Source organism: Corvus moneduloides, chromosome 6, assembly GCF_009650955.1.
Source record: "Corvus moneduloides isolate bCorMon1 chromosome 6, bCorMon1.pri, whole genome shotgun sequence".
Taxonomy (NCBI): Eukaryota; Metazoa; Chordata; class Aves; order Passeriformes; family Corvidae; genus Corvus; species Corvus moneduloides.
In genome coordinates this window covers 22,265,882-22,292,476 of record NC_045481.1, presented here as the reverse complement: position 1 = coordinate 22,292,476, position 26,595 = coordinate 22,265,882, and the positions used below count along the sequence as shown (strand labels likewise).

Below are 26,595 nucleotides of genomic sequence, written 5' to 3'. Positions count from 1 at the left end.
CCTGCTAAAGCAAGAATAGACTAGATGATCCCTTCCAACCCAATGATTCTGTAAGAAAAAATACAAACACCAACAGAAAAAAAAAAAAAAAAAGAGAGCTCACAGTGCAACAGGGAGGCTGGAATCCAAATTTACTCTGATGTTTGTGTGACCCCCTGTGGCAGCAAACTCTCCTACGTTAAAATTAATTAATCTGTGCTGATGGCATTAAAGGTGTGAAATTAGGTACTGCTGCAAGCAATGTCACTCCACGGTGACATGCACTGTGCTTTTCAGAACATTAAAAAACACCCTGCAACTCATTTTGTGGGAGGTGATAAATTGCTCAGGATTAGCACTCAAGAGTGACAATGTGCTTAGTGGGGAAAGGAAACAAACAGCCCAAGGAGAAAGAGACAGCTTTATTTACAGAGTTGAAGTGAGGTCTGAAAGGATGAAGCCAACAGTTGCCTGAGGAGTTGTGTTTCTGAGAAAGTGCATTTCAATCCCTCCTGGCATAACACTTTCTGAGAAAAGAGCTGCTGGGGCCAGCAGGTTTGTTGCAACGGAGAGAGGTCCCTGTTTGCTCTCCATCCAACCCATCAGGACTTTGACCACCTCCACACTAGTCTTTCCCTGGTAAAGGGATCTTCCAAATGCTGCAGAGTGCTAGCAGAAGGATACTGGCAGAGGTTGTTGTCCTGGCTCTCTGCAGGAGTTCACACACCTCTTTTCCTAGGGCGAGCCAGAACAAACCAAAAAAAAAAAAAAATTAAGGTACAGCTGGTCCTTTCCCCCGACACTTTCACATGGGGAGAACACAGTCCAGGTAGGTTTTACTCCAGCCGCAGCCATGATTAGTGATGCCCAAGCCAGCTTGACTGTTACAGGGACTGGTCAGCACTGTCTAGTGGAGAGGCTCACAAGTGTGACTGACATGTTCCTCTTGCAAGAATAAACTCAGGCACCACCAAAAGCAAACATTAATCTTGCTGTGCCCAGCAACTTTCCTCCACACACACAAGTGATGCTTGGCTTACAGCCACATCAAAGACAATCAGATTCCAAAAAGAATCAACCCTGATGGATCAGTACCATGGTTTTGCCAGCTACATTTTAGTAGCTGTCTTCAACCAGCCTGAACACCACGCTCCCACAAGCCACAGGCACCCACTGTCACCAACGAACGTTGATCATGCAATGAGTAGGAACAGAGCTGCTCTGTTGGCACTGGACTGGGTTTTGCAGTTCCTTCTTTCAGTGACAAGGCTACGGCCAAACAGGCTGTTTCCCAAGTGCTCAGTTCTTCCACCGGATTTGCTAAAAGAGAGAACAAGACATGACTAACAGCCATGCTGAACATAGAGCCTTCAGGGCCAACTTAGTGACTCCCAATCCCTGACAAGGACAGCTATAGCCAGAGTGTGCCATTTTTATCAGTATAACCATTCATTCCTATCCTGAATGCAACCCCAAACAAAAGATTAGCTTCCCAGCAGGGACAGAAAGTATGTAGGACAGCCATGCCCTTACAACTAATCTATATCTGTTTCTGATGAGTGTCTGGAAGAAAAAGTAAGCATCTCTTACCATGTTGTTGAGAATGCTGTTTATCTTCTCTTCTTCTGCAGAGCCCCGCTCCACCTTGCATTTATATGCTGTCAGCTGGATACGATCCTTTAGATCCCTGTAGGTCTAGATAAAGAGCAAAACCAGCACCCAGCTGAGAGAAAGGGACACTTCCACCGTTAGATAGTACCCTGCAGATGAGCAGGGCAACTCTACAATCCCCCATCCAGTTCCCAACACAGAACAATTTCACAGCACAAATGCTAGGAGCCACTCTCCTGGCTCATGGACTCCTACTTGGGAACCTTATCACTCTTTCCAGGCCACAGGGACAAACAAACATCACCAGGCACATGGCAGAGAACAGAAAAGCTAGAGAGAAAAAGCAGGCCCATGTCTCATCTCTTCACACAGCAGGAATCTACCTCTATGACAACATCATGGCACTTGTATTTGGTAGCGAGGTTCAGCCGCGTCTCCACATCCTCCACCAGGCGCACATATTCCTGCAGCACCTGCAAGATACGGAAGAATGTCTCAGCTCTCTTCCACAGGTTTTTCCTGCCTCATTCCCTCACCTCAGTCCCAAAACTTTTCAAAGTTGCTGATCACACAGACTTGGCCCCTTCCTTAGGGAACAAGTGACCTTGACAAGACTGCTTAAGATCCCAGAGGCTTTGCCTGCAAAGCTCAGAATCACAGAATAAGCTGAGTTGGAAGGGACCCACAAGGATCATTGAGTCCTACTCCTGTTCCTGCACAGCACCATCCCCAAGGGTCACAACATGTGCCTGAGAGCATTGCCCAAATATTTCTTGAATTCTGTCAGGCTTCATGCTGTAACCACTTCACTGGGGAGCCTGTTCCAGTGTCCAACCACCCTCTGGGTGAAGAACCTCTTTCCAATATCAAACCTAAACCTCCCCTGACACAATTTCAGGCCACTCCCTTGGGTCCTGGCACCGGTCACCCTTCCTCTTCCCCTCACAAGGACATTGTAGACTGCAATGAGGTTTCCCCTCAGGCTCTTCTTCTCCAGGCTGAACAGACCAAGTGACTTCAGCCGCTCCTCATATGGCTTCCTCTCAAGGCCCTTCACCATCTTTTCATTGTCCTCCTTTGGACACTCTCTAATAGCTTTAGGTCCTTCTTATATTGTGGTGCCCAAAACTGCCCCCAGGACTTGAGGTGAGGCTGCCCCAGTGCAGAGCAGAGTGGGACAATCCCCTCCCTTGCCTGGCTGGCGATGCTGTGCCTGATGCCCCTCAGGACACGGGTGGTCCTCCTGGCTGCCAGGGCACTGCTGGCTCATGTTCAACTTGCCAGTGACCAGGATCCATGGTGCTGCTCTCCAGCCTCTCATTCCCCAGTCTGTCCACACATCCAGGGTTGCCCCATCCCACATGCAGAATCCATCACCTTGCTGAACTCCACATGGTTTTGGTGACTGCCCAGCCCTCTAATTTGCTGGGGCCTCTCTGCAGAGCCTCCCTGTCATCTAGGGAGTCAACAGCTCCTCCCAGTTTTGTATCATCTGTGACTTGCTTACTACTTCTTCCAGTCGTGCATCCAAGTCATTTATGAAGATGTTGAAGAGCACAGGGCCGAGGATGGAGCCCTGCGAAACCCCACTAGTGACCAGTCAACAGTCTGATGTCACCCCATTCACTGTAATGCTTTATGCCCAACCCATGAACCAGATGCTCACCCATCTCATCACCTGTTTATGCAGCAGTGTGCTGGACATTTTGTCCAGAAGCATACTGTGAGAGATAGTATCAAAATCCTCACTGAAATCCAAAAACATTACATGGAGTGGCTTCCCTTGATCAACCGGGTCGGTTACCTTGTCATAAAAGGAAATCAGATTTGACAAGCAGGACTTTCCTCTCTTGAAGCCATACTGGCTGTGACCAGTGACTGTGTTGTGCTCCAGGTTTTTCAATACCTGCCAGAATAATCTTCTCCATAACTTTACCATGCACTGAAATGAGACTAGCAGGCCTACAGTCTCCAGGGTCCTCCTTCTTGCCTTCTTGAAAACTGGAACAACATTAACCAGACTCCAGACATCTGGGATCTCTCCAGATTCCCAAGACTACTCAAAAAATCATTGAGAGAGCTTTTGTGATGACATCAGCTGGCTCTTTGAGGATTCTTTGATGAATCCCATCATGCCCCATGGATTTGTAGGGATCCAGCTGGAGCAGCAGATCCTGCACAAATTCAGGGCTGACTAGGAGGTGATCATTCTCGCAGTCATGGTCCTCCTGCTCAGGGCACTGAGACCCGCTTGGTCCATCACCTGTTTGTGAGGTGACCATCCTCATCCTGTAATGGGCCAATGTTATTTCTACATTGCCTATTGCTATTAAAATATTTCTAAGAACTCTGTTTATTGTTCCCCACAGTTCTGGCCAGCTTCAACTCCAGTAGAGCTTTGGTTGCATGAAATTTTCTCCCTACAGTGGCATGCAGCATCTCTGTATTTTTCCCATTTCATTTGGCCTTACTTCTACACCTTCTTTTTCTGCCTTATTTCCAGGAGAAGATTCCTATTCAGTCAAGGTGGCCTTCTGCTTTGCCTACTTGACTTCCAACATTTGGGAATTTCCTGCTCCTGTACCCTTAGAAGGTGATGTTTAAATGGTGACCGATAGACCCCACTGCCAGCAAAAACATTTTCCCAGGGGATCTCACCAATTCCCTGAGCAGCCTGACGTCTGTTCTCCTCATGTCCAGAGTTGAGGTTTTGCTGGCACTTTTCCTCCTATCAACAGTCTTAGGCTACCTCGTTCCTATGGATCAGGTTAACACTGCCAGCCAGATTAAGCAAGAGAAAACTTAACGTAGCAAAGAAAGGTGGCAATTCACATGGGAAGAGAGTTCCCAGCAAACTCTGGGCCAGCTGTCCCTCTTGCAGTCAGAGCTAGGACCCAGCCCTCAATAGCACTCACGTTTCCTGTTGATGCATGGGTTGCTCAGCTGAGTGCTGCGCCCACCTGGCAGAGCCAGAAGATCGGCAAACTTCTCCCACTTCCAGCTAGGAAGCAGCTCACCTGAGGAGTCATTCACGCACCAAATCCCAACACAGAGCAGGACATAAGCAGGGGTTCCTGGCTCACCTGCACAGGAGCACTGTTCCTCTGCAAGATCTCCACCACCCGGTGGAAGCCAATAGGTGCCTTCTTCTTGGTATAACCCAGCCAGTTCTGAAATGAGAACCAAACCTATGTTAACCCAAAAGGGCAATCCCTCCAGCCACAAGAAAACGTGGGTTTTTTCTCCCAGTGCCAGCAATGTACTCCACAGCCACCATGTGCAGCCCATGGCAGAGCCCTTCACACAGTGGCTGGATACAGGCTGGCTGCAATCCCTTTGGCAACAGAGCTCAGGGGCAGCCCCCTTCTCTGAGCTTATTGCTGCAACCAAGCCAGGCCCAGCAGAGGTCTTGGGCAGGGAAAGGAGGAAAGTATTGCAACACCCTGCAGCAGAGGCCCTGCTGAAATAAAACCAGTCTGTCCAGTAACTCAAGAACAAGCCAGCTATCAGTAGCAGATACCAGTTATTGGGACTGTGTCCCCAGCAAGGCTTTCTGCAGCTCACCTTGGTGGTCAGGAGGGCATCCACATCACCCCAGGCTCGCAGCTTGGCACGGGCAGCCAGGGCAGTCAGCACATACTGCTTATCAGGAATCTGCAAGGCAGAAAGCTGCAGTCAGAGCAGTAGCACAGCTCAGAAGGTCTGTGTGGGCTGGACATGAATGGCATCTGCCCCAGCCCTTCCAGGATCCACACCAACAGCCAGGCAAACAGCCAAGATGCTGCCTGATGCCATGGACAGCACTGCAGACAGCAGGAAGTGGGGATTTGCAAGTGCTGCTGCAGACAGGGTACATCCATTGAAAGTCTCCACACGGCTCCCACTTGCCTTTCTGAGACTCCAGAAGGGTCCTGCTCAAAAAGGATGCCATGGCCCCCTCTCTAGCTCAGTGCTGAGCCCCTCAAATTCCTCCTACTGAGCCCCTTCATTACATACAGTTTGTCTGTGCATGTTTTCAGCTAGTGCTGCCGCAACAGGGGAGACTCACACACCTTAAATGTTTTCTTCAGGTTGGTGGGGCTGCTGAACATTCCCTAGAGAAAGCAGACAAGTCAGTGCAAACTCAGCAGGGCAGACCACGGGTGGGATTCAGACACCTGTTATAAGACATCTGCCTTTCACAGGGGCAATCTTCTCAAGGTTTTACTGCTTTTTGCTCATGTCAGTGTCAGAACTGGCAGAAGAGAGCAACTGTACTACCCTACTAGCTCTCTGGTTTGGTTTCCCTACATCCTCAACTGGTGCACCTCCAGCATTTCCAAGACCAGTACCATGCATCTCAGCCTCATGGGATTTATAGGGGTTTCTAGGAGGCAATTCCCTGACAAACTGTGCTGGGTTGAATGTCTTGAAGCACAAAGGAAAACTCCAAACTGGTCCCAGGGGATGAAATATGATCTCTGTTTCCCTTTCTTCCTTTAGCATGCCACAGCTTGACCACCCCACATCTTGAGGGCTACAAGGATGAGATGCAACCCTTGTCTTCTGCCACATCATCCTCACCTCAGCCTCTGTGTAGTGGTAGAAACAGGAATAGAAGAGGGTGGTCACTAGTGGCATGTTGAGAATTGAAGCCTTGCGAGGATATTTCCGAAATAGCTCTGACTGCCCAGCCATCTCCAAGTGCCGATCATTAGCCTGTGGAATCAGGAAGACAGACAGGGTGACCATGAGCCAGGACAGCTCCCTGTGTAGCTGTGGGATAGAGACCTAGAGAGAGTGTTGTGACAGCAATGTGCAAGCACAGCTCTAACATGCTGTCAAAACTCAGATCTGGTATTTCACAAGTGCCTGGCACAGCAGCCTGAAAAGCAATTACAACTACACTAGCCAGGGCAGGCTGGTTAGATCCAAAGTGGTGTAAGTTAGGGACAGCAAGAGATCTCACAGTCCCAGTCATCTCCTGACCAGCAGAGAAGATTTCATACCTCAATGATGATCTGTCGCTCCAACAGGGTATAATGGTCTTGGATGTGGGAGGTATCCTCAGCTGAAAATGGCAGCCTGGCCAGACATGAAGGAAAGAGACACTGTGACCAACTCTTAAGTACAGAATCCTTCATTTACTTCTAAGTGCACTTCGAAGGATTTTTTTCTGTACCAAACAAGCTCCCATTCTCCCCAGCTTGAATGGCTAGTGGGTACTCAAGTTCCTGACCTGCTGCCCTCTCCAACTGGCTCTCTCCTAGACAGGCTCCAAAGAAATGTTATGTGGCACCTCTCACAGAGCAACCTGAAGTGGATGCTATCAACTTCCTCAAGTGCCTAAACTTTCACCTATTACAATCTGAAGAGTCAATGATCAGAAAGTCCCTTGCAGCATCTTTCCCCCTGAATAAGCAGCAAAAGCTGCTAGACTAGTGATCACCACAAATGCTTCCTCTCTGGTCTACATTGTGTCCACAACACCCCACTCCCGCTAAGGGAAAACCGACATCAGCTCTCAAACCACATAAGCCATGGCACTGGGACAGAGGTCTAATTTTCTTTACTACCACCATCTGTGAAGAATCCACATCCCTCCCAAGCTTTTGCGTTTTTTCTTACCCAATGCAACCTTTCAGAAATTCCCTCCTTTTTTCTACATCCTGGATGTTCAAATGCTCCCGGTACTGAGACAGCTGGAGGAAAAGAGGGGAAAGAAGCAGTCTGTTCTCATGGATTTGGGAGATACAGTATTCCAGAGGGTGAAATGGGGATGAAAAGCTTTTGCCTGACTACCAGACACTCTGCAACCAGCCTCCCCCTGCACTAAGGGAGCTTATGCTCCTGGGAATACTCACAGCAACGTCCTCAGTCCTGTCTAAGAACCTGCAAAAGGGAATTAGCGAGCATTAACTAGGAGGCAGGTTCCTAGCAGTGTGCTCAGTCCTGCCACAAGATGCATCAACAGCCTCACCTGAGCAGATCCAGAAGGAACTTCTGCTCACCCGTCTCTCTGAGGAAATGGATCAGATGGCACAAGGCCACCTGCCGCACCTCCAGCTCCCGAAACAAGATCTCTACAGGGGAGAGAGTTTATGTGCAGGTGGGTAAAGTAAGAAAGCAGTATCAAGCAGAGGGGACTTAGCAGGGTGCATGGAGTTGAAAGTGACTGGCAGGATTCAACAGCCTTATCCCATCTCAAATCACAGTCTTGGAGGCTGGAGCACAGAAGAGCCCAGTCACTGGGCTGACAGCTGAATTCACAGCCATGTGCTGCCGCTACAGATTCATTTTCATTCATCCCATCACCACCACCTACCACTGCTTAAAGATCCTCTCTGGAGTCTTTGTGGGCATCATCATCCCCCCTGCCTCCCACATTACACTTGCTACAAAAATACTTCATGCTTAGTAAAACAGCAATACCCCAGATGCTCTCTTTCTAACTTGCATCCAGTGAGAGAATTATCCCCTCTGTCCTTAACTGAAACACAGTATAGAAACTCCAGCCCCAGTCACGCTCACCTCTCCTTAGCGTCCGTTTCAGGAATATCAGGACCTGTGAGCACAGAGAGACAGCTCAGAATTAAGATGGATAAACAAACAAGTCAAGGCCTAGAGAAGCTTTTGCTCTGAAAACACAGCTCTTACAGCACTGAACTTAATTCTGGTACCCACTACACCCACACCAAGCAATGAGCCTGGGCCACAGCCGCCTAGATGCTTGCCTTAGCTCCTACTCTGGAGTTTAGATGAGTGAGACCAAAATTTATAAAGGAAAACCTTTCCATGCAAAATCCAAGGAATTAAAAGGCCTGGATGAAGGAAGCTCTGACACAATCCAATTTCCTGTCTGATACTTTAAAAGCCAGAAAAACTGGTGAGGCCCCAGATCCCAAGTCCCATATCTTTTGTGCTGCAATGAGCAGATTAAACCTTGACCTTCGAGAAGTAGTTGCAAAAATCTGTAAGGCTGATGGATCAGATTCCTTGTTATTAACATCAATTAACATTAATTCTGCTGAGTGGCAGGAAAGACAGCAGGAATATGGAATTTCCCAGTCTTAAGATTTGACACTTCTTAGTAACTGTTGGGTTTGAACTAAAGAACACCCCCTAGTCTTGCAAGACTGGGTGGCCAGCTGACTGCATTCTCACAAGAGCTCTCTGTGGGGCCACCCAGAAGTCCCAGCCCTGTATTGCCCCAGCTGGACTCACAGCAGTAATGACATTCCCATCATGCCCTGCCACAGCTTCATCCAAGAGCACCAGCTTGTCCTGCAGGGAGCGAAATCTCTCTAGAGAGCAGACCTAGAGACAGAAGAGGAAGAAGTAGGCATGTGGGACATGAGACAGTCCTCAGGCTGAACCAATCCCCAAGGTATTATCTACTCCTCTCCCAAAAACCCTTCGGCAACACGAATAACCGCCCTCCCAACGAGTGGAAAAGTTTAGCTGAAACCACATGCTGCATAATCCCTGGAAATGTCCAGAGGGGTTGCAGTCAACCCTAATTACTGCCCAGGCTAGGACAGCAGACAACGTATATTCAGCACAAACACCCTTGTAACAAGACAAAACTTTCCCGTACACCACAAACCACTAGCCCTGACAGGAGGGGGGAACTCTGCAGGCCCCTTTCCACAAAGGAGACCAGAAAAGTAGAGTCATAACTCTCTGCCTTCTTCTTACCCCACATCTGTGGCCTCTCTCAACCTTTCGTTCATCTCAGCCTTTAAGGAGACACATGCAGAGTAAAACCACAATCTCCCTATGTGTTCACTGCACACTGAGGCGGCTGAGACTATGATTACAGCTCCAGTGAAACCAAGACCATTTCAGTCTTCCTCCCTCCATTTGCCAGCAACTCAGAATGGAGATAAAGGCCCACCCCCTCAGATTTTTAAAATAAACCCAGCCCCAGGGAGCAGAAAGGGTAGAAAGGGACACAGCAGTACAGATACCTACTGTCAGAGCCTTGCTGAGGGGACAACTCAAGTAAACAAAGCAACAAAACCCTGAAGTTCTCCTGCTGCTCCTGAGCTAGTGTGATCCCATCACTGCCACCTGGCAAAGTAACAGACAGGCAGACCACCATCCCTGCTAGGTGTTGCAAGCAACACAGATCCCCTCCTTGCTCCCAGAACAGCCAGGAGCATAGGAAAGTGTAAAGCAGTTTAGGACCACCCACCCTCCATCTCTTACAAGCAGATGGGAGAGTAAAGTCCTTACCTTGCCCCTCTGCATTCGCCTGACTGTATCTTTGGGGCTCCAATCACTGCTGTAATCCTGCCACAAGAAAAATAAAGCACTCTTAAGCCTCAGATCATGTCAGCAGTCTCCAAGCTGCTTTCCACTTCTGCTGCATTAGTGATAGCCCACATGTAGCTACTCACACTTACCCAGCCACTCCACAGAAGGTGTTAGTAGGATGTGTACGTACATTGTTCAGGTGCAAATGCTGAGCCCTCAGACTCTGCACATGCTGGTGTGGGGGGAAACTAAAGGCTCATATGTTAACACAGCCTTTCTATTGCCTCAGTAAGGTCAGTAAGGTCTGTCATCATATCCTTTATAAGAAGTGCATTGCAGCAGGTTGTCCTCCTTGAAAACTATGTATTTTGTTGCTTTCCGGACAAACAAAATACAAGCAAAACAGACTAACCCAAAACTGAGGGGCAAGGAGTCAGTTTCTTCTTACAATTCAGACAGACTTCTGCTGGTGAGCCTTCCACAGCAGCATGGAGAGCGCAGGGACAACACCCTCAGGCAAGCACCTGAGGAGTCGCACAAGACAAGGACAATGTGACAAGGGCATCGAACCCTGTAGGAGGACCATCTTAAGGTAATATGCTACCACTGCTGCAACGACCAGAATTTTCCCCCTGCAGCCTGCAGACATTACGATAAAAGCTGGATAAAAAGCGATAGTGGCCCAAGCCACTCCTGAACTCAGATACCATAAAGTCATCTAGGTCTCCATGAGGCACTCAAGCCAGTGGTTGCAATTCAGCTTTCTGCCTCAAAAGGCCCAGAGAAAGGGAGCAGCAAGAACCAGCTCTGAGGACTTTTAAAATCCATTGACGATTTACTGAAAGCCCAAATCTAGGGATAAAAGATCTGACCCAGTCCTATTAGGGGACCTCTGCACATGAGTCTCTCAAATCAATGTACAGCTGAGTTGTCAAATATCCTGAGCACCAGGGTTCCCTCCAGCACCTCTGGACAGAGGCAGCTTCTCAGCCTATCACTATCAGGACACTTATCAAAAGCTGCCACTAACTTTCCCTTCTTTGTTCCATCCCACTTACACCACCCCTGTCTGCATTTAAGGGGCTGTATAATCCTTCTCCTTCCTGTTTCGCTGCTTCTGCAGGCCCAGAATAGAACACAACACTGTGTATTAATAAGGGCACACTTGTTTCTCCTGCCATGCTTTGAGGAAGTGCTGTCTGTTAAGTTATGTCACTAATGGCTAATTGACATAAATACACCAACCGGGGGAGGATCAGATGGCCAAGGAGAGGCAGACCATGAACCCTAGCAGCTCAAGGATGCAAGTGCCAGCTACTGGAGGAGACTGGGGTCTGGGATTCAGCTACAAAACAAATCAGATGTCTAAGACCAGCTACTGGACGGACCCATAGAGTATGTTCCACTAGTGGAACTGGTCAGACAGAAAGAAAGCTCAGGATCAAGCTTGAGTGGTTTCTGTATGTGTCTGTTCATAAAGGCATTAGTTTCTGTCAGTGTTAATCCATGCAGACAGATGTGTTAGCATTGTACATGTGTGTATCTGTAGGGAATATGTGCTCAGTCCTGTTACTGCCTGGACCTAGGGACATGGAACTACAGCCTCACACCTAGTAAGAGGAATCCACCCAGTCCCAAAATCCTCTATATTTTCCAACACCTATCACAGCACATCTAGTAGACAAACATTCCTGCCAATTGGAACACTGCCTCTGCACAACACCCTCCGTGTTGTCCCAGTGATTCATGAACAGGAAATTTCAAAGCTTTCATGTTTAAAAAAATGTAAAAACCACATGTGATGCCAGTTTATCTGACCCAGCATGAAAGCACCTTACAGACAAAGCACTATTTAAGAATCCTTTCCACAAAGACTGCTGGGCTATTCACTAAAAGGAGTAACCAAGAACCCCGGGAAAACTCCCTACTTCTGAGCAAAAGCAGAGAACACCTAAATTACTGCAAGGCTGCATTTTGCAGTTCCCTGTCCTATTCCCTGCATTGTCCTCTTCTGTCTGAAACATCAATTATTCACTTCCCATGAAACCAGTGGAGTAGCAAGTCCACTAATCTCGACATACAACATGCACAGGCTGCTCACCTTGTACTCAGCTCTAGGTCTGCGCAGCTCTGGGGCGTAGTTTTTAACTCCCGTGTCAGTGAGGGCTGAGAGGGAAAGGCACAGCTGAGCAGCACATAAAAATTCTGATTCACATCCATTTCCAAACCCATCTCACTCTTGGTTTTCATGGCAGAAGACCCAAACTTAAGCACCAAATGGCAATACAGCATTGCTCTAACACAAACAGCTGCCAGTTGTACATAAGTAATTACCCCAGATCACCATGCCAATTCTTTAATTTCTTTGAGGAAAGAACCACTCATGATTGAACTTTTAGATAGCACATGATACAGTTTCCCTTTTTGCACTGTAAGGCAGATGACGCTTCCCCTTTTTTTGGAAATGCTTTGTTTCATGTAAATCTGCATCCCTCCCAAAATGAGGCGGGGACCCAAAACTTACCATCTGAAAGGGACTGAAAACTTGGAAGTTTGTTTCGTCCTGAAATAAAAACACTGATGAGAGACTGTCCCTTCACCAGCAACATCTCTTGCACAGGGAATGTAAGTCTAGACTGCAAGCCAGTTTACTGCAGCTATGCCACTGTAGAACAAGCCACTCTGTACAGTGATTAATACTACACCAGCACAGCTGGGGCTCACCAGCTTACACTCTAAGGTGTTGAAGTTGTCTGTGGCATCGCAAACCACCTCACACTCCATCCCTATCTGCTCTCTTGGTGCGGAGGCCAGGAGAGGTTAGAGCCTGAATTCACTCATCTACCTGCAGAGCAGAGGCTCAAGCACATAGCACTGCAACATAGGCCACGGCAACATGGACAGCTCCATCCATCAGAGCTGCGATTTGGATGCCTTTCTACATCACTTTATTGTCCAAGCTGAGAGTAAAAAAACGCCCCAGGGAAAGAGAGACAACGTAAAAGCTGCTTTGTTGTCTGGCTGTGAGAGAACAGAGCTGAATTCCTGCAAGCTGTGTATGTTTGCCCAAGGCCTGCTGTACAGTTCCCCCTGTAACCAGCTACGCTGCCACTGCCGCTATCATGTGTTTGCTGAACCGACACCAACAGCAGCCAGCTGAGCTCCAAATAAAGGATAATCAATCTGCCTTCTCTACAGAACTGAAAACCAAATGAGGGCTACACAGGTCAAGCCAGTCCCTTTGCAGCCTGCTCTTTTCCACCAACCAAACAGATTACCACACAGTGCTGTGCTCTACCTTGCTGTTCTGTGGAACCTGGATTTTAAGAAGCCGTAATCTCCAAAGCCCCTTCCCGCTCCACAAAAGCATGCAATCTACTGCACAAGACAGTCTTCAATTTCTGACCAGTGAGCAATACACTTCCACCCTGAGAAAAGATTGGAGTTTCCCTGTTTTGCAATACATTTCAGATAAAACCATTTACATAAGATAACACAACTGCCCCTTGACAGTCTTGAGGGAAAATACATTTGTCAATATGGTATATAATGACCCTCACCTTTGAACAGGCTGCTTAGGGAGTAGGAAGAAGCTTGTTTGGGAAGAGCAGCATAGGAGGAAGACCCCTTCTGTAGGCTGGAGTCTCGGCCATCCAGGGAGCTAGTGCTGCTGGAGGCTGTCTCTTTGATTGACCAGGAGATACCTGTGTGCAGACAGAGGTCATTTTTAACCAAGAAAGAGTCTGTAAAGAATGATCTTCTGGCATGGCAGAAACATTACCAAATGTGTGCTGGTCAGTTCTGCACAAGCACATCTTGCCAAGTCTGACCCTCAGCACTAAGCAGACGCAGTGCATCTCTCCATGCGGAATCCCAGTCTCATGTCATGCTGCTTGTTAAGCAGTGGCATGTTGTGCTCCAGAAATGGCTGGTTTCAGCAACGTTGTACAGCTGGTTACAGCTTGTGTAAAAAGAATACATAGACACCCCCACCATTTATATATTATTGCATGGGGCAAAGCATAGTCCTTGCTCCGAAAGTACAAAGCAAGACAGAGAGTCCCTGGCCTACCTCAAATTGCAGAAGCCTAAGAGCATGCATTCCTGAACACTGGAAGACTAAGACAGCTTTTCTTCCCACACAGACAAAACAGCTCTCAGTGTGCACATGCTGCTGGCAACAATGCATATGTCTCCCTCCTGCCTGTTCAAGACACAGTTTCCCCTTGTTTTCACACAGCTGCACAACACACATATTTTACGATCGGGATGACAGACAAAAAACCACAATAGGTAGAGAGACCCTGGGTGGGAAAAGAAGAGGGAGAAGCTATAGCAAAGGACAAGAAGATCAGTCTTTGAAGATCCTTTGGGTGATCCATACATAAATTTTCATTGTTTGACACTGGTTAGCAAGTGTCACACATTCTGTGGGTCATGAACTCAAAAGCACAGCACACAGCATTGTGTGTGGGCCATGAGCTTGCTCCCATTATCACTAGAAACACATCTGCTTAATGTTTACAGCTTCCTTTCAAATTTCAAGCGTAAGAATCATTCTATAAACACACATTAAACCTTGAATTATCTGCTTAAAGTGCTGTGGGGTCAAAACACAGAAACTTTAAATAGTGCCATTTCAGGCAGCAGTGTGAAGGAAATGATCACCTAGAATCTCGCAGGCCACCTGAGCATGATGAATATCAATCCACAACCTTCAAAATACCTTCTCAGCGCTTGGCTACATATTAGAAAAAACACAGTGAATTCCCTCCATTTGCCTGCACTCCTCTTTTCTACACAATTTGGGCTTCTGCTCACTCTCTTTTCAGTGGATCTGGTAAATCAAGTAGCTCACAATGTGACCTGGGAGACTAGAATCAGATTAGACATGCAGGATTAGATAGCAAATAATACCACTGACCTAAGTGACTTGACTTAAACACCAGTTTTAAACTCCCTCTGTGTCAAGAATAATTTGCAGTACTTCTACACTTACTTCCCACAGGTTCTCCGCTCCAGCTGACCCTCTCGAGGTCATCATCATCATCATCAACAATATCCCGAAGGCTGTTCACTGCCCGTTTGGATTCCTTTAGCTACACACAAAAGAGCGAGCTTGCATAAGGACCATCAGAATTGCAGAATGCATTTCGTTTCCTATTACCATCAAACAATCTCCCAAAGAACTTTGAATACAGCTTCTTCAGCTTTCATTGCTTCTTCTCGGGGTGGTATTCTAGTCCTGTAGCTGTTCAGCAGACAAAGCAGCCCTTCCTCACCACTGGGAACCCCAAGGACATCTACACAGACATTAACAGCTCAACCAGCGGAAGATGCAGTTTGCTGGGTAGGCGAGGAACCACATGAAATTTCGGACTGGCTAGTGTCGGGGGAGAGACGGGAGCCCTTGGTACCCTCCGCAGTGGGCAGGAAGTGACAATCCACCCACAGAACATCAACCCGCCGCGATCCGCAGGGCCCAGTCCTGGGCTGGGACGGCCACGGAGGCCCTCCCGGCGAGGGTGTCTCACCGCCAGTCGCGGGGTCGGACCCTCCCTACCTGCGAGAGCTCGTCATCCTCATCGTCGAAGGTGAAGGCCCGGAACTTGGAGCTATGCCAGTACTCCTCCTCATCCGCCCGCACCCTGCTCATCTGCAACGGCACCGCGCGACTGCCTCAGCAGAGGGAGGGAGCGGCTGCCTCGGGGGCATCACCACCCCCGCCTCTGGTCCTGATCCTGATCCTGATCCCGGTCCCGGTCCCGGTCCCGGTCCCGGCCCCGGCCCCGGCCCCGGCCCCGCCGCCCCCGGCCCTTCTCTCACCTCGCCGCCCCTCCCGCGCCAGCAGCGCCCCCGTCCTCACAGCAGGGCAGGGCACGGCAGAGCGGGGCGGGGAGCTGCGCGCGGGGCACGTCGGGACTTCTAGTTCTCCCGCTGAACGCGTCGCGGCCGCTCCTCGTTCACGCACTACGAGCTCCGGCGTACCCCGCGGGCCACATGACGTGCCTTCGGACTACCAGTCCCAGCGGGCGGTGTGCGCGGCAGTGCGGTGTCTAGGCCGGCAGCCGGGATCGGGGCTCTGGACCGATTCCGAGAGCTGTGGGCTCCGGGAGCTGTGGGCCGGCGAGAACAGGACGGGAGCACGAGCACTAGCCCCAGCCCCAGCTGCTGGCGGCGCGGCGGAACCAGTTAGCCGAGCGGAACCAATAAGCCGGGGTTGCGCCGCGGGGGCGTGCCGGAAGGGCCCGCGCCGGGCGGAAAGCGGGAGGCGGCGCGGCGGTTCTAGCAGCTTCCACGGGTGCTCGGAGCGGAGGCGGCAATCCCGGTCCCGATGGCCAAGTGGGGGGAGGGAGACCCGCGCTGGATCGTGGAGCAGCGGGCGGACGCCACCAACGTCAACAACTGGCACTGGTGAGCGGGGCGGCTGCTCCCAGATCCGCCCGGGAGGCCGCGGGGCGGAGGGGGCTGCACGGCCGGAGTCGCGCGCAGAGGGGACGCCTCCCGTCCCCTCCTTGCGGACTGGTGCTGAGGCGGGGGTGTCCGGGCTGATCCTCTGGGGCGGCCCCCGGCTCCATGCGTGTGCAGGGGGCTGCCCGAGCCGATGTTGCCGGGGGAATGTGTGGAGGTGGCCTGGAGAAGAAATGTCTTGTGTGCTTGTGTTGAAGCGGGGCAGGGCGACAAAAATCGGGGAACACTGGATAGTCCCAATATATGCTGGTAGCGTGGCCTGTCCCGGATTCTCACCCCGCTCGGTTTTACTGCAGGACGGAGAGGGATGCCTCCAACTGGTCCACGGAGCGGCTGAAAGCTCTCCTCCTGCCTGTCAGGGTGGAGGGTGAGGAAGGGATGTGTGAGGTGACAGAAGTGAGCAAACTGGATGGAGAGGCCTCCATTAACAACCGCAAAGGGAAACTTATCTTCTTCTATGAGTGGGCTATCAAGCTGGCATGGACTGGTGAGTGAGGTGCACTCCTCCTGTTTCAAGGTCAGATTCATGTATAATATGAAGGGTAAGGATACTTTTCTCACTTGGGAAATAAAAATAAAGGGAAGTATTGTATTTTGATACAATACAAGTTTGCTTTTACAAGAACCAGAGTAAGAAAGGTTGATCTGAACAATATAATTATAATTGCAGGCACCTCAAAGACAGGAGTGAAGTACAAAGGTTATGTGGAGATTCCTAACCTCTCGGATGAAAATGACATCAATGAAGTTGAGGTAAGCACAACTGGATGTATGGAGTATGCTAACAGGAATACTCACAGCATTAATATTTCCTTCCCAGTTACCTTTCTTAGAACATTTGTGTAGAATTTTTTACTCCTAGAAACTGTTTCAGTTAATAGAACCAAAGAATGGTTTGGATTGGATGAGATCTTTAAAGGTCATACATTATCAACCTCTCAGCCATGAGCAGGGACATCTGTCACTAGACCAGGTTACTCAGAGCTTCGTCCAACCTGGTCTTTAACACCTCCAGGGATGGAGCATCCACAGATTCTCTGGGCAACCTGTTCCAGCGCCTCACCACCTTCAGAGTAAAGAATGATCTAATCTAAATCTATCCTCTTTCAACTTAAATCCATTCTCTTTCATTCTGTCACTACTCTCCCTGACAGAGAGGCGCTCCCCCACCATGTATCTTTATCAAATTAATTCCTGTCTTCTGGGTACGAGGGCTCTATAGCACAAGAACGTATTTAGGCACACACGTACAACACTGTAGGCTGAGAGATGAAGTGAAAGATGAGTAAAACTTCAGGGCTATTTATGAAAGTTTAGCCAAAGTCTGTGATGTTGAATTGACTAATAAAAGAAGTGTGCACATTTGTCCTTGTTAATCAATGCTTGTCTTTGTTGTTCAGATCCTTGTCAGCCTTGCTAAAGATGAGCCTGACACTAACTTGAAGACCCTGATGAAGCAAGAGGGTGCAAAGAAAATCAGAGATGCAATGAAAACTTACATCAGCACTCTCAAAACGGGTATGTAACTGAGAGAGAGAAGTGTTATGGGAACCCATATGGACTAATTCTAAAGAAGGGATGGGGGTAAAGAGAGGAGTTGCTCACTCCATCTCAACAGAAAGGTGTCAGAGCAATAACAGTAACTTTTCTGTATTTTTGGAAATTGTTAGAATTTGGTAAGAAGCATTTCTGGTTCTAGGCAGTATAGCACAGCCCAGAAAGATTGACTTTGTGATAACCCAGTAATAAACAGTATTTTTGGATTTATATTTTAAAACTGAGAATGCCCTTCACGTGCTGAAGCTCAGCTATAGAGAAAATGAAAGCCAGTAAAATGTGTTTGTTACCCAGTGACACAGTCACTGCCTGTGGGCACAATCTGGCCTTCAGTTTGCTTCTCCCTTTGAAAGTGATATCTTCTCCAGTTTGTGGTTTGTTTGTTTGTTTTTTTTCCTCTTGCAACACTAGTAAAGACATCTAGTGTTACTTAGAGTTTAGAATAACTGATGTCTGGAAATTGCTCTGCAGGTTTTGTTGCTGTCTTTTAATGAGCTGTTTCAGCATCTGCATCAAATACATTTTTTTTTTAAGTTAAATATGAGTCCACCAGTTGGAGTTAAATCAATGTGCTTTGGTTGAGTTTGGCTTTCCTCTCAAATATAGGCTGGGAATGCTACAGTTGCTTTTTTATATCTATTTACCTATATTACACTACATGTTCTAGATATGGTGGGTACAAACCACCACTGATTTCCGTTTTTCCAGGATCAAATTTCTGTAATTTTGGGGTTTTTTCAGGCACTATAGTGTTCAGGCTGGGAGATGCAGTCACCCAGTGAAAAATAAGAATGCTAATCAGGAAAAACTGTATGATGTTGTGGGCTGCAATAAATGAGAACAGGTGGGAACCAAGTATTGCAGGATACAGGTTTATGCACATATGATAAAATTCTGCTTTATAATGGAATTTTGCCAGTCTGAATGGATGAAGAGGAAGAAAAAATCAAAATGTTGTATAATTGGTAAAAGCAGAAGTGACTGAGCTGGAGAAAAAGCAAATGTAATTCTGAAAGAGGCTGAAGGTTCTGACTGAATTACAAAAGTGTTAGTGCTGCTGGACAGGGTGCTGGTGAGGCCTTGCCTGGGTTTCCATGTGTAGTTTTGGCATGTGGTGTTGATAAAGATAAATCAAGGAGGGAGTTAGAAGTTACTATTGTTTACTGCAGTGATACAAGAAATGAAGAGCCAGTGTGAAAAGAAATGGAAAAGCTTGGTTTGGTGTGTCTAGGCCAGCAAGGCAAAAGTTCTTGAGACGTGATTGCAATTTTTATTAGAGAGTGAGAGAGGAAAAAAGTCTAAAGCTAACCAACATTAATGTGAGAGCAATGTGTGGAAGATGCTATGTCTAGGCTACGAAGAGGAGGTAAATTCCAGGTTCTGACAGGGCCTTCGGTGGACAGTAGTGAGGGAAAGAATGAATTGCTTGTAAAAAGAGGTCTGTTTACTTTTTCTAAAATCTGTTTCAAGTCATGGGTGCTAGCAAGAGCAAGGGGGAAACCAGGAAGCCCTTTTTGATTGTGTATTTCAGAGTACAGTCAGAAGGTTTACTTGATTTTTTTATTGGTTTCATGGGCACATTCCTGTCTTTCCAGAATTCACCCAGGGCATGATTTTGCCCACAGTGAATGGTGAACATATGGAAACAGCACCTCAGGTGGCTCCTAAAGCAGAAGACCGCAAGGTAAACAAAACTGCAAACATGCTTTGGGATCAGTGAAGAAAGGTATACTGTATTAGATTCTGGGGCTTACAGGAGCAACCTGTGTTGTGTATAGGATATATGCATCCAGGAACTGGCAATCTGTGGCATAGGTGTCACTTGTTTCCATTGGCAGCACATGATGTTTCATCCAAGCAAAATGATAAATCTGCTTTTTACATCTAAGTACTTTTGTATCTAATTGCATCTTTACCAAGAGGTTTTGTTTTTCCCCGTGGATATGTGAACCATTTGTTGATTTTTGGTTTGGTTGTTGGTTTTTTTTGTGAAAAAAAGTGTGTATTTGTTTGTTTTCCTTGTTGTTTTTTTAGACGGCTGCCAGGAGCAGTACTGCCCCATCACAGTCCAAATCTATTGGAGTCAAGATCCCTACCTGTAAGATCAGCTTGAAGGACACCTTCTTAACATCTCCTGAGGAGCTCTACCGGGTATTCATTACTCAGGAGGTAATGCCTGGCTTGTTCTGAGAGTTGTTCTTTGCGTATAGGAGGCTCTTCCTAACAAGCTTTTTAAGGTGTTCTGTAGGCCACTCACAATCCATGAGAATGGACTAAGAAAGCTGTTCTGCAGAGTAGTTGCTCAAAGCTTATGTGTGCATCTTTTCACACAGCTGACAAGAGGGGATTAATGCCAACCAGAAGCAAGTTCCAGACTGCTGTCAGCATCTATCTGTAGGTGTATCCCTTACTGCATGTGGCCAGATCACTTGGGATTTACAATTGTGTGCTTCTGGTCTGTTTTTGTTTTTTCCTTTTAAGGTTAGATGGTATCAAAGCGTACTTTGGGAACAGCTTCCACTTTTCTGCACACTATTACATAGTTTAAGAGGAGAGAGCAGCATTGTATCATATTTAAACATGGTCTTAGTCTTTTGTTCCTCCTATTTTGATAAGAAAAATGAAAAAGCAAAGAATATTTTTTCTTAGAATTAGGTTTCATTAAGAAATCAACAAAGTAAATCAATGTGTTACTCAGAACACCAAGCATTAGAAAGCTGGGGGTTCTTTTACTTGGGCAGGCGAAATGTTGCTGCAGTGGCTGAAACCTTGCTTTTCTGGCCAGGGCAGGGGTTTTGTCTTTTGCTGAAGACCTTACACTATTGACTTACCTCCTCTTCCAGCACTTTTGTAGCTGGGCGGGAGGCAATAAGTTTGCAGGAAGATAATGTCAAGTAATACAGGTCTGCTCCTGAATTCTTTTCAGATGGTTCAAGCTTTCACCCACGCACAAGCCACCTTGGAGGCCGATAAAGGAGGCAAGTTTCAGTTGCTGGATGGCAGTGTCACAGGAGAGTTTGTTGACCTAGTAAGTACTAACTAGTTCAGGTGTATCTTGCTCAGAGGCAGCACTTTTATCAGGCTGTAACTTCCTATCAGTTCTGTAACAATGCTTCTGTTAGCTAACTGTGGTGCCCAATAGTTATCTCTAATAACTGGTGCCCAATAGTTATCTCTACCTGGTGCCCAATAGTTATCTCTAATTTCTGTGGTGATTGAAGCATTCCTAGCAGTATGAACTAATGCACGGGACTTCAGTCTGGGGAGAAAACGTGGCTTCCAGTCATAGATCTCCCCTGGTTTTGTGTGATATTACTTACCAGGGGTGGGAGGAGTGTTAAAGATAGTAACTGACCCTTTTTCTCTTTAGCCCAATTGCCACGAAAGCCTTCTGGACAGGGACTCTGTCTCAGTGTTCAGGGCTGTACTGTTGCATACCTTTCTAGAAGGGGATTGAAAAGAAAATGACACTTAAAATCTCTCCCTCTTGTGTGTTTCTCAAGGGATCTCTAAGGATTCATTCATATCAACACAATTCTAGATGTTTTCCATTAGACTGTAGGATTTACAAGAAATTACCACTCAGTCTTTGTCTTCCTTTTGAAGGTTCCTGAGAAGCAACTTGTTATGAAATGGAGATTTAAATCTTGGCCAGCTGGTAAGTAGTCCAGAAATGTACTATGGTATTACTGCCCTTGCCTGTCTTTGAAGGATTCCAGCCCCGTTTGCTACACTGTATTGTGGCTCATCATCAGGGAGCACACTGTTCTCGGAGCTGCTCCAGTGTTATCCCAGCTTCTTATCCCACGTTATCATGTCTGCATCTTCAGCCACTGTGTGATTGAAGTGACCAGGTAGGAAGGATGAAGGTAGCTGCTTGTGCAGCTGTAGCTGCAACTGCTTCAAACCCCAGGAAGAGGGAGCCCTCTCCTACCTGTGTTTCTAGGGACAGGCTACAGCTGCCATAAGTAGATCCTCTGCGAAGGACCTCGAAGAGTCTTTTAAGTGGTGCCCTGTGAAAGGAGGGGCAGAGCAGCCCCTGAGGGCTGTATGTACTGTACTACACACTGCTGACAGATTTGCTTTGGTTCCTCTAGGGCACTTTGCAACCATTACCTTGAACTTCAATGACAAAGGTGGTGAGACAGAGGTGTGCTTGGAAGGCAAGGGCATTCCTGCCAGTGAGGAAGAAAGAACAAAGCAAGGCTGGCAGCGCTACTACTTCGAGGGCATTAAACAGACATTTGGTTATGGGGCCCGCTTGTTTTAATACCGGTTACTGGGAGGCTCTGCCTGAAGATTCTGCCACATGGACTGATAAATTTCTCGCCTGTTCCTTTCTAATCTTGGCCCTGCTGCTGAGTAAAGTGGGATGACAGGTGATGAGGAAGGCCATGGAGCAGCACCACTTTCAGTCCCTCACTGCTTTGTGCATGTCTTGTGCTGCAGGGGATTCTCTTACATGTACATACTTCTATTGCTAAATAAACCTAACTTAAAAAAACACTGTGGAATTTGTGTCCTCAAATCGGCTTGAGTTCAAAGGGTTGGGCGATAGGCTGAGGGAGGGATCTGTCTGGAAAAACACTGATCAATGAGGAGTGCTGATGCCAATGTGATTTACTCCTCACTTCTGGGGCAGTAGAGAGCATGAGCTTGATGCAGTTTTTAGTCTGAGCAGCTGCTCCTTTTCTCTGCTTTTGATCTGCCGCTAGTAAATGTTTCATACATTTTTGAAGGGATCTGTGATCCTGTTCAAGCTGTTCCTTTCCTTTGCACATCCCCTTCTTCAACACATTCATTTCTTACACTTCCACTAGTCTGCTCTACAAGAATGACAATCGTGTACACCAGTGCTAGGGAAACTCCCACCTACAGAATGGTTCTAGAAGGTTGTGGGGCCCAGGGCCAGCTACCTCCAAGAGCTTCAGGCGAAAGCAAACTGGTTTTTTTTCAGAAATAAATCCCACCTCAATTTAGAGTCTGCAGAGTGCAGTACTTTCCACTCATCATACTTCAGCTATTGCTTTAACTGGTGAGGAAGAAAAAAATGGCTTTTTCTCACCTGCTAATACAGTTTAGTTCCTGGAGCTGTCTTCAAAAGCAATAAACTTGTTTATAGGAGGGGTGAAAATCTGACTTATCAGAAGTGTCCATCTGTTTAACCTCAAGGCTGACAGAAGTGCTTGGTTTTCTTTCCGAGGCATGAGCTTCTCTTGCATACTCTGTTTTCTGCTAGTGTTTCCTGCAGAGCTCCCCTAGTAAGCTAGAAGAAAGTAATGTTACTGGGTGAAATTTACTGGTTTGGGGATTTTTGTTGGTTTTTTTTCATTTTTTAAATCTGAATGGTATGTGTAACTGTTCCCTGCAATAGAAGACAGGAAAAAATAACTTGAGTGCCTGTTTAAAAAAAAAAACCTGAATGGAGTTGAGTCTCCTTTTAAAGAGCATTTTCCCTGTTATCACTATTCCAAAGTGCTGAAGTATGAAAAAATCATGATAAAGTGTGTACAGACAGACATCAAGAATGCAGCATGGAACTCAATTCTGTAGTGTGTGCTCATCCTTGAGCTGACCTGCGAGAGCAAAGGAAGTTGTACAAAGAGGCAGCTATAGATACGGTAGAGCTTCCCTGTGTCATGCAGGGTTGTCTTCCCTAAAGCACTCTCTGGCTGGGAAAATGGATGCAGGTGTTTTGCCAGGATTTTTGTGCACAGATGAACTACTGTATGTACCTGGTAGGCTGCAGGGGGGTGGGTAACATGCTGGAGGCACACTGATGTCACTGTACAGCATGTATGCTTTTCTCTTTGGGAAATCTTGGACAGAAACATGGGAAACCTTAAACAACAGGGCTAGCAAGTGAATTTACAGCCAAAAATTTAGTAAAAGAAAAGCAAAATTATTTAAAAACTGAAATAAGTCTAATTCTAAGTCAATGAGGCAAACGTGACAGCTGAATTGCAATGTCCTTGCCATGCTTCAGCAGCTATGCTGTGGTAGCAGTGCTCGCCTGCTGCAGGCTCTGCTGGCACAGCTGGGCCAGGGCAGCAGAAGGCAGGCCATGCTAATCACCTGCTGCTGGAAGGTTAGGAAGTGGGACAGGAAGGCAACTGAAGTGGAATTTTAATTGCCTTCCTTTCATCACAAGCAGGGTTTACTTCAGGCATCCTGCTGCTAGTCTAATAGGACACGCTTTGGCCTCAGCCAGCAACCCACATGCATGGGGCTCATGGACTCATGGCTTTGCTCAGAGGCCATCTGAGGGCTCTTCCAGCAAAACTGACTACCCCCAGTTATGCTGGTGCTTCCCCAGCTGGCTCCCTGCCCCGCAGGCTGGAAATCACCATCCCCACAGCAGCAGAACAGGCTGTGTAATGTAGCCGTGCCTTGGCTGCTGTTCACACGTGAATCTCTTGGACTAACCCGGCGGTGAAGGAAAGCTTGTGCTAAAAGGCCAGGCTGTGCACTCAGGCAGAGCATGCCAGGCTGTGCCAGCTCTAATGGGGCACAGCAATGGTAATTAAGGCCTCAGACATTTACTTGGGGATGGAGATCTGAGCCTTAAGTCATGCTAGAGAAGGTCGCTGCACTACATCTGCCTGCTGCCAGCAGACACACACTCCTTCAGCTACAGCTGACCTCTGGTGCAGCTACACGATGCTAATGAGAAACCCCAGACCTTTGCTTTACTTGGAAGTGTGGGGAGACAGGCACAGTTTGCAGTCATTCAGCTATTTGGGGAAGGGAGGGATGTATAAGATTAGGGAGAAAAGCAAGGTTCAGCATACTCTGGCCCAAAGGCTCTTTAAGAACCTGACATAGGATAAGAGGGAAAGTCTTGTGAATTAAAGAAAACAAAGGTTAAAAAACCAGAAAACAGAAGTGAACTTTTCACAGTGATGAAAGTCAGAGGTGGATCCTCAATATGCTATTATAGGCACATGAAGATGAGTAAGGAGCAACCATCAAACAATAAACCAAAGGGGTCTTTGAACTTCTTTAAGACTGTAGGCAGTGCTCTGTATAATCCTTTTATTAGTAAATAAGGGAAGGCCTAATAAAGCTCATGAATCCATTACATTTTGGTATCGAAGATAATTAGTAACTTAACATAAAAAAAACCCCAACATTACCACTGGTGCTGTAAAAGACAAGTTTAGGGTCGAAAATTATCTTGACCAAGTGGAAAAGTGAGGTCAGGAGGACTAGAGCTGAAAACCTGTAATGTGCTGGGGTTTGGTTTTTTTCCAATCTTCTGCTCCAGAGGTGTGCCACCAGCACAGAAGACTAATGCGGCCACACAGCAGGGTGTGTCCCTTCACAGACCAGAACAGGGGTGTCTGAAAGGTTTGTTTCTCCTCTAGAACTACAGTTTTTATTCAAGATCTACAGACCACAACCACATCTTGCTCCTTCCTAGGCTAGTACCAGGCATTGCAGTTCAGGCGTGCTGCACAGGCTTTGGCTAAACTCTCCTGGCATTATCATTCTGTCTTCCCTTTCCAAAGGAGATCCTTCTGGGCCCAGCTGGGCTTTTTGTGTGCTTTCCAAGAAGTGGATTCTTGGAGCTGGAGCCCTGAAAAAAATCACACAGGTACTGGGATCTCTGTTGTTGTAAACATGTTCCTAGAAAATCTGAAGTTCATCCCTGAGAGATGGGCTGTACTCACCTCACCTGTGCCCCAGCAAAATCTGGGCACAGCTCCTTTTGTGTGCAAACAAACACCACTGCACGCCGGATGCCAGGGGACTGGTACAGCTCAGCTCCAGCCCAGGCTGGCAGATTACGACAACTCAACAGCAACTAGTCAAGAAGTTTTGTGTTCAAAGCCGCAGGCAAAAGTGCAGCTTAAGACTGCCACAGACTCACTCTGTGATTTCAGGTGACATCTCCAGGTCCTCAGCACCTGCAGAATTAGGGCAGGAATTCTTCCTGCTTCCATCCTCTGGCTGTGGGATTTCTATATCCCACGAGTTTCACAGCAGGGCTCATCATCCAACACAGCAAAGACCTTGTTACAGAGGATAAAAATTAGGCATGTTACTATACACAGCAGTAACTGTTGACTGCCCCTCCAGAGAAAAGAGTGATTTTCTCTGAGCAGAGTGGAGCGCAGCCAGCTCCCCCCGGCTTGGGCTCCATCCAACAATGTTTTTGATGTTGCAGAAGGCCTGCAGGAAGCTCCTAGCATCCTTCACTGAGAAGTCACCTGCTCCCCCTGGGCAGGGGCCGTCAGCCAGTACCCAGCTCTGGCCAGGCTGACCATGGAATAAAACCCGAGGTCAGGGCTGGGGCACAGGCAATGCATTTGCTTCTCAGCACTGACCCTGATGGTCTTCTTGTAGGAGGCTTCCTTCGCTGCAAGCAGAACTTCACATATTCCATGATGTGATGGCCTCCAGCTAGTCTTTCTTACCTGTGAGTTTTGCAGCCAGACAACTTCAAATGCAAATGTTACGGGAAGGAAGCAAAGCCATCAGGGCCCCAACTGAGGTTGGGAACCCAAGACATATAGCTAAACAGATCATCCCTCTCAACCAAAATAAATAGCAACATATGCTTCAGACACAACTGAATGACATCAGCGTGACATATACATATATAAAGTGCTTTATTGCAGCATCAGATTAAAGAATTCTTCTCTGTGAAATTTTGTAGGAATAAAAGACATTTTATATATATATTATACATAAAAAACCACAATAAACTTAAGGAGTGAAAGCTTAGAGATTCAG

At 47.3% G+C, this 26,595-nt stretch overlaps 2 protein-coding genes across 2 annotated transcripts; one reads left to right on the top strand and one right to left on the bottom strand.

Moving 5' to 3' along the window:
* Window positions 1-381: 381 nt before the first annotated feature.
* On the bottom strand, window positions 382-15,754 carry VIPAS39 (VPS33B interacting protein, apical-basolateral polarity regulator, spe-39 homolog). Its single transcript, XM_032110683.1, has 20 exons — window positions 15,655-15,754; window positions 15,392-15,484; window positions 14,828-14,927; window positions 13,389-13,532; window positions 12,353-12,391; window positions 11,930-11,994; window positions 9,808-9,864; window positions 8,794-8,886; window positions 8,101-8,134; window positions 7,550-7,652; window positions 7,434-7,461; window positions 7,198-7,271; window positions 6,579-6,654; window positions 6,154-6,288; window positions 5,643-5,684; window positions 5,155-5,244; window positions 4,674-4,760; window positions 1,974-2,063; window positions 1,570-1,674; window positions 382-1,299 (listed from the first exon to the last, which is right to left on the bottom strand). The coding sequence occupies exons 2-20, from the start codon at window positions 15,482-15,484 to the stop codon at window positions 1,279-1,281; spliced, it is 1,476 nt and encodes a 491-aa protein (XP_031966574.1). The 5' UTR covers window positions 15,655-15,754; the 3' UTR covers window positions 382-1,278.
* A 290-nt stretch (window positions 15,755-16,044) lies between these two features.
* On the top strand, window positions 16,045-22,362 carry AHSA1 (activator of HSP90 ATPase activity 1). Its single transcript, XM_032110691.1, has 9 exons — window positions 16,045-16,242; window positions 16,596-16,786; window positions 16,970-17,052; window positions 17,700-17,817; window positions 19,452-19,540; window positions 19,891-20,025; window positions 20,783-20,884; window positions 21,463-21,514; window positions 21,954-22,362. Exons 1-9 carry the CDS (start codon window positions 16,163-16,165, stop codon window positions 22,124-22,126), a joined length of 1,023 nt encoding a protein of 340 aa, XP_031966582.1. The 5' UTR covers window positions 16,045-16,162; the 3' UTR covers window positions 22,127-22,362.
* Window positions 22,363-26,595: the final 4,233 nt, after the last annotated feature.

Excerpts from the sequence above, each read along its gene's own strand:
- AHSA1 (XM_032110691.1), top strand. The coding sequence starts at position 16,163 with ATGGCCAAGTGGGGGGAGGGAGACCCGCGCTGGATCGTGGAGCAGCGG. Across the intron at positions 20,026-20,782 it reads GGGTATTCATTACTCAGGAG|ATGGTTCAAGCTTTCACCCA; the intron begins GTAATGCCTGGC and ends AATTCTTTTCAG. Across the intron at positions 21,515-21,953 it reads ATTTAAATCTTGGCCAGCTG|GGCACTTTGCAACCATTACC; the intron begins GTAAGTAGTCCA and ends TGGTTCCTCTAG.
- VIPAS39 (XM_032110683.1), bottom strand. The coding sequence starts at position 15,484 with ATGAGCAGGGTGCGGGCGGATGAGGAGGAGTACTGGCATAGCTCCAAG. Across the intron at positions 7,653-8,100 it reads GAAACGGACGCTAAGGAGAG|AGATCTTGTTTCGGGAGCTG; the intron begins GTGAGCGTGACT and ends TCTCCCCTGTAG. Across the intron at positions 7,272-7,433 it reads ACAGGACTGAGGACGTTGCT|CTGTCTCAGTACCGGGAGCA; the intron begins GTGAGTATTCCC and ends CTTTTCCTCCAG.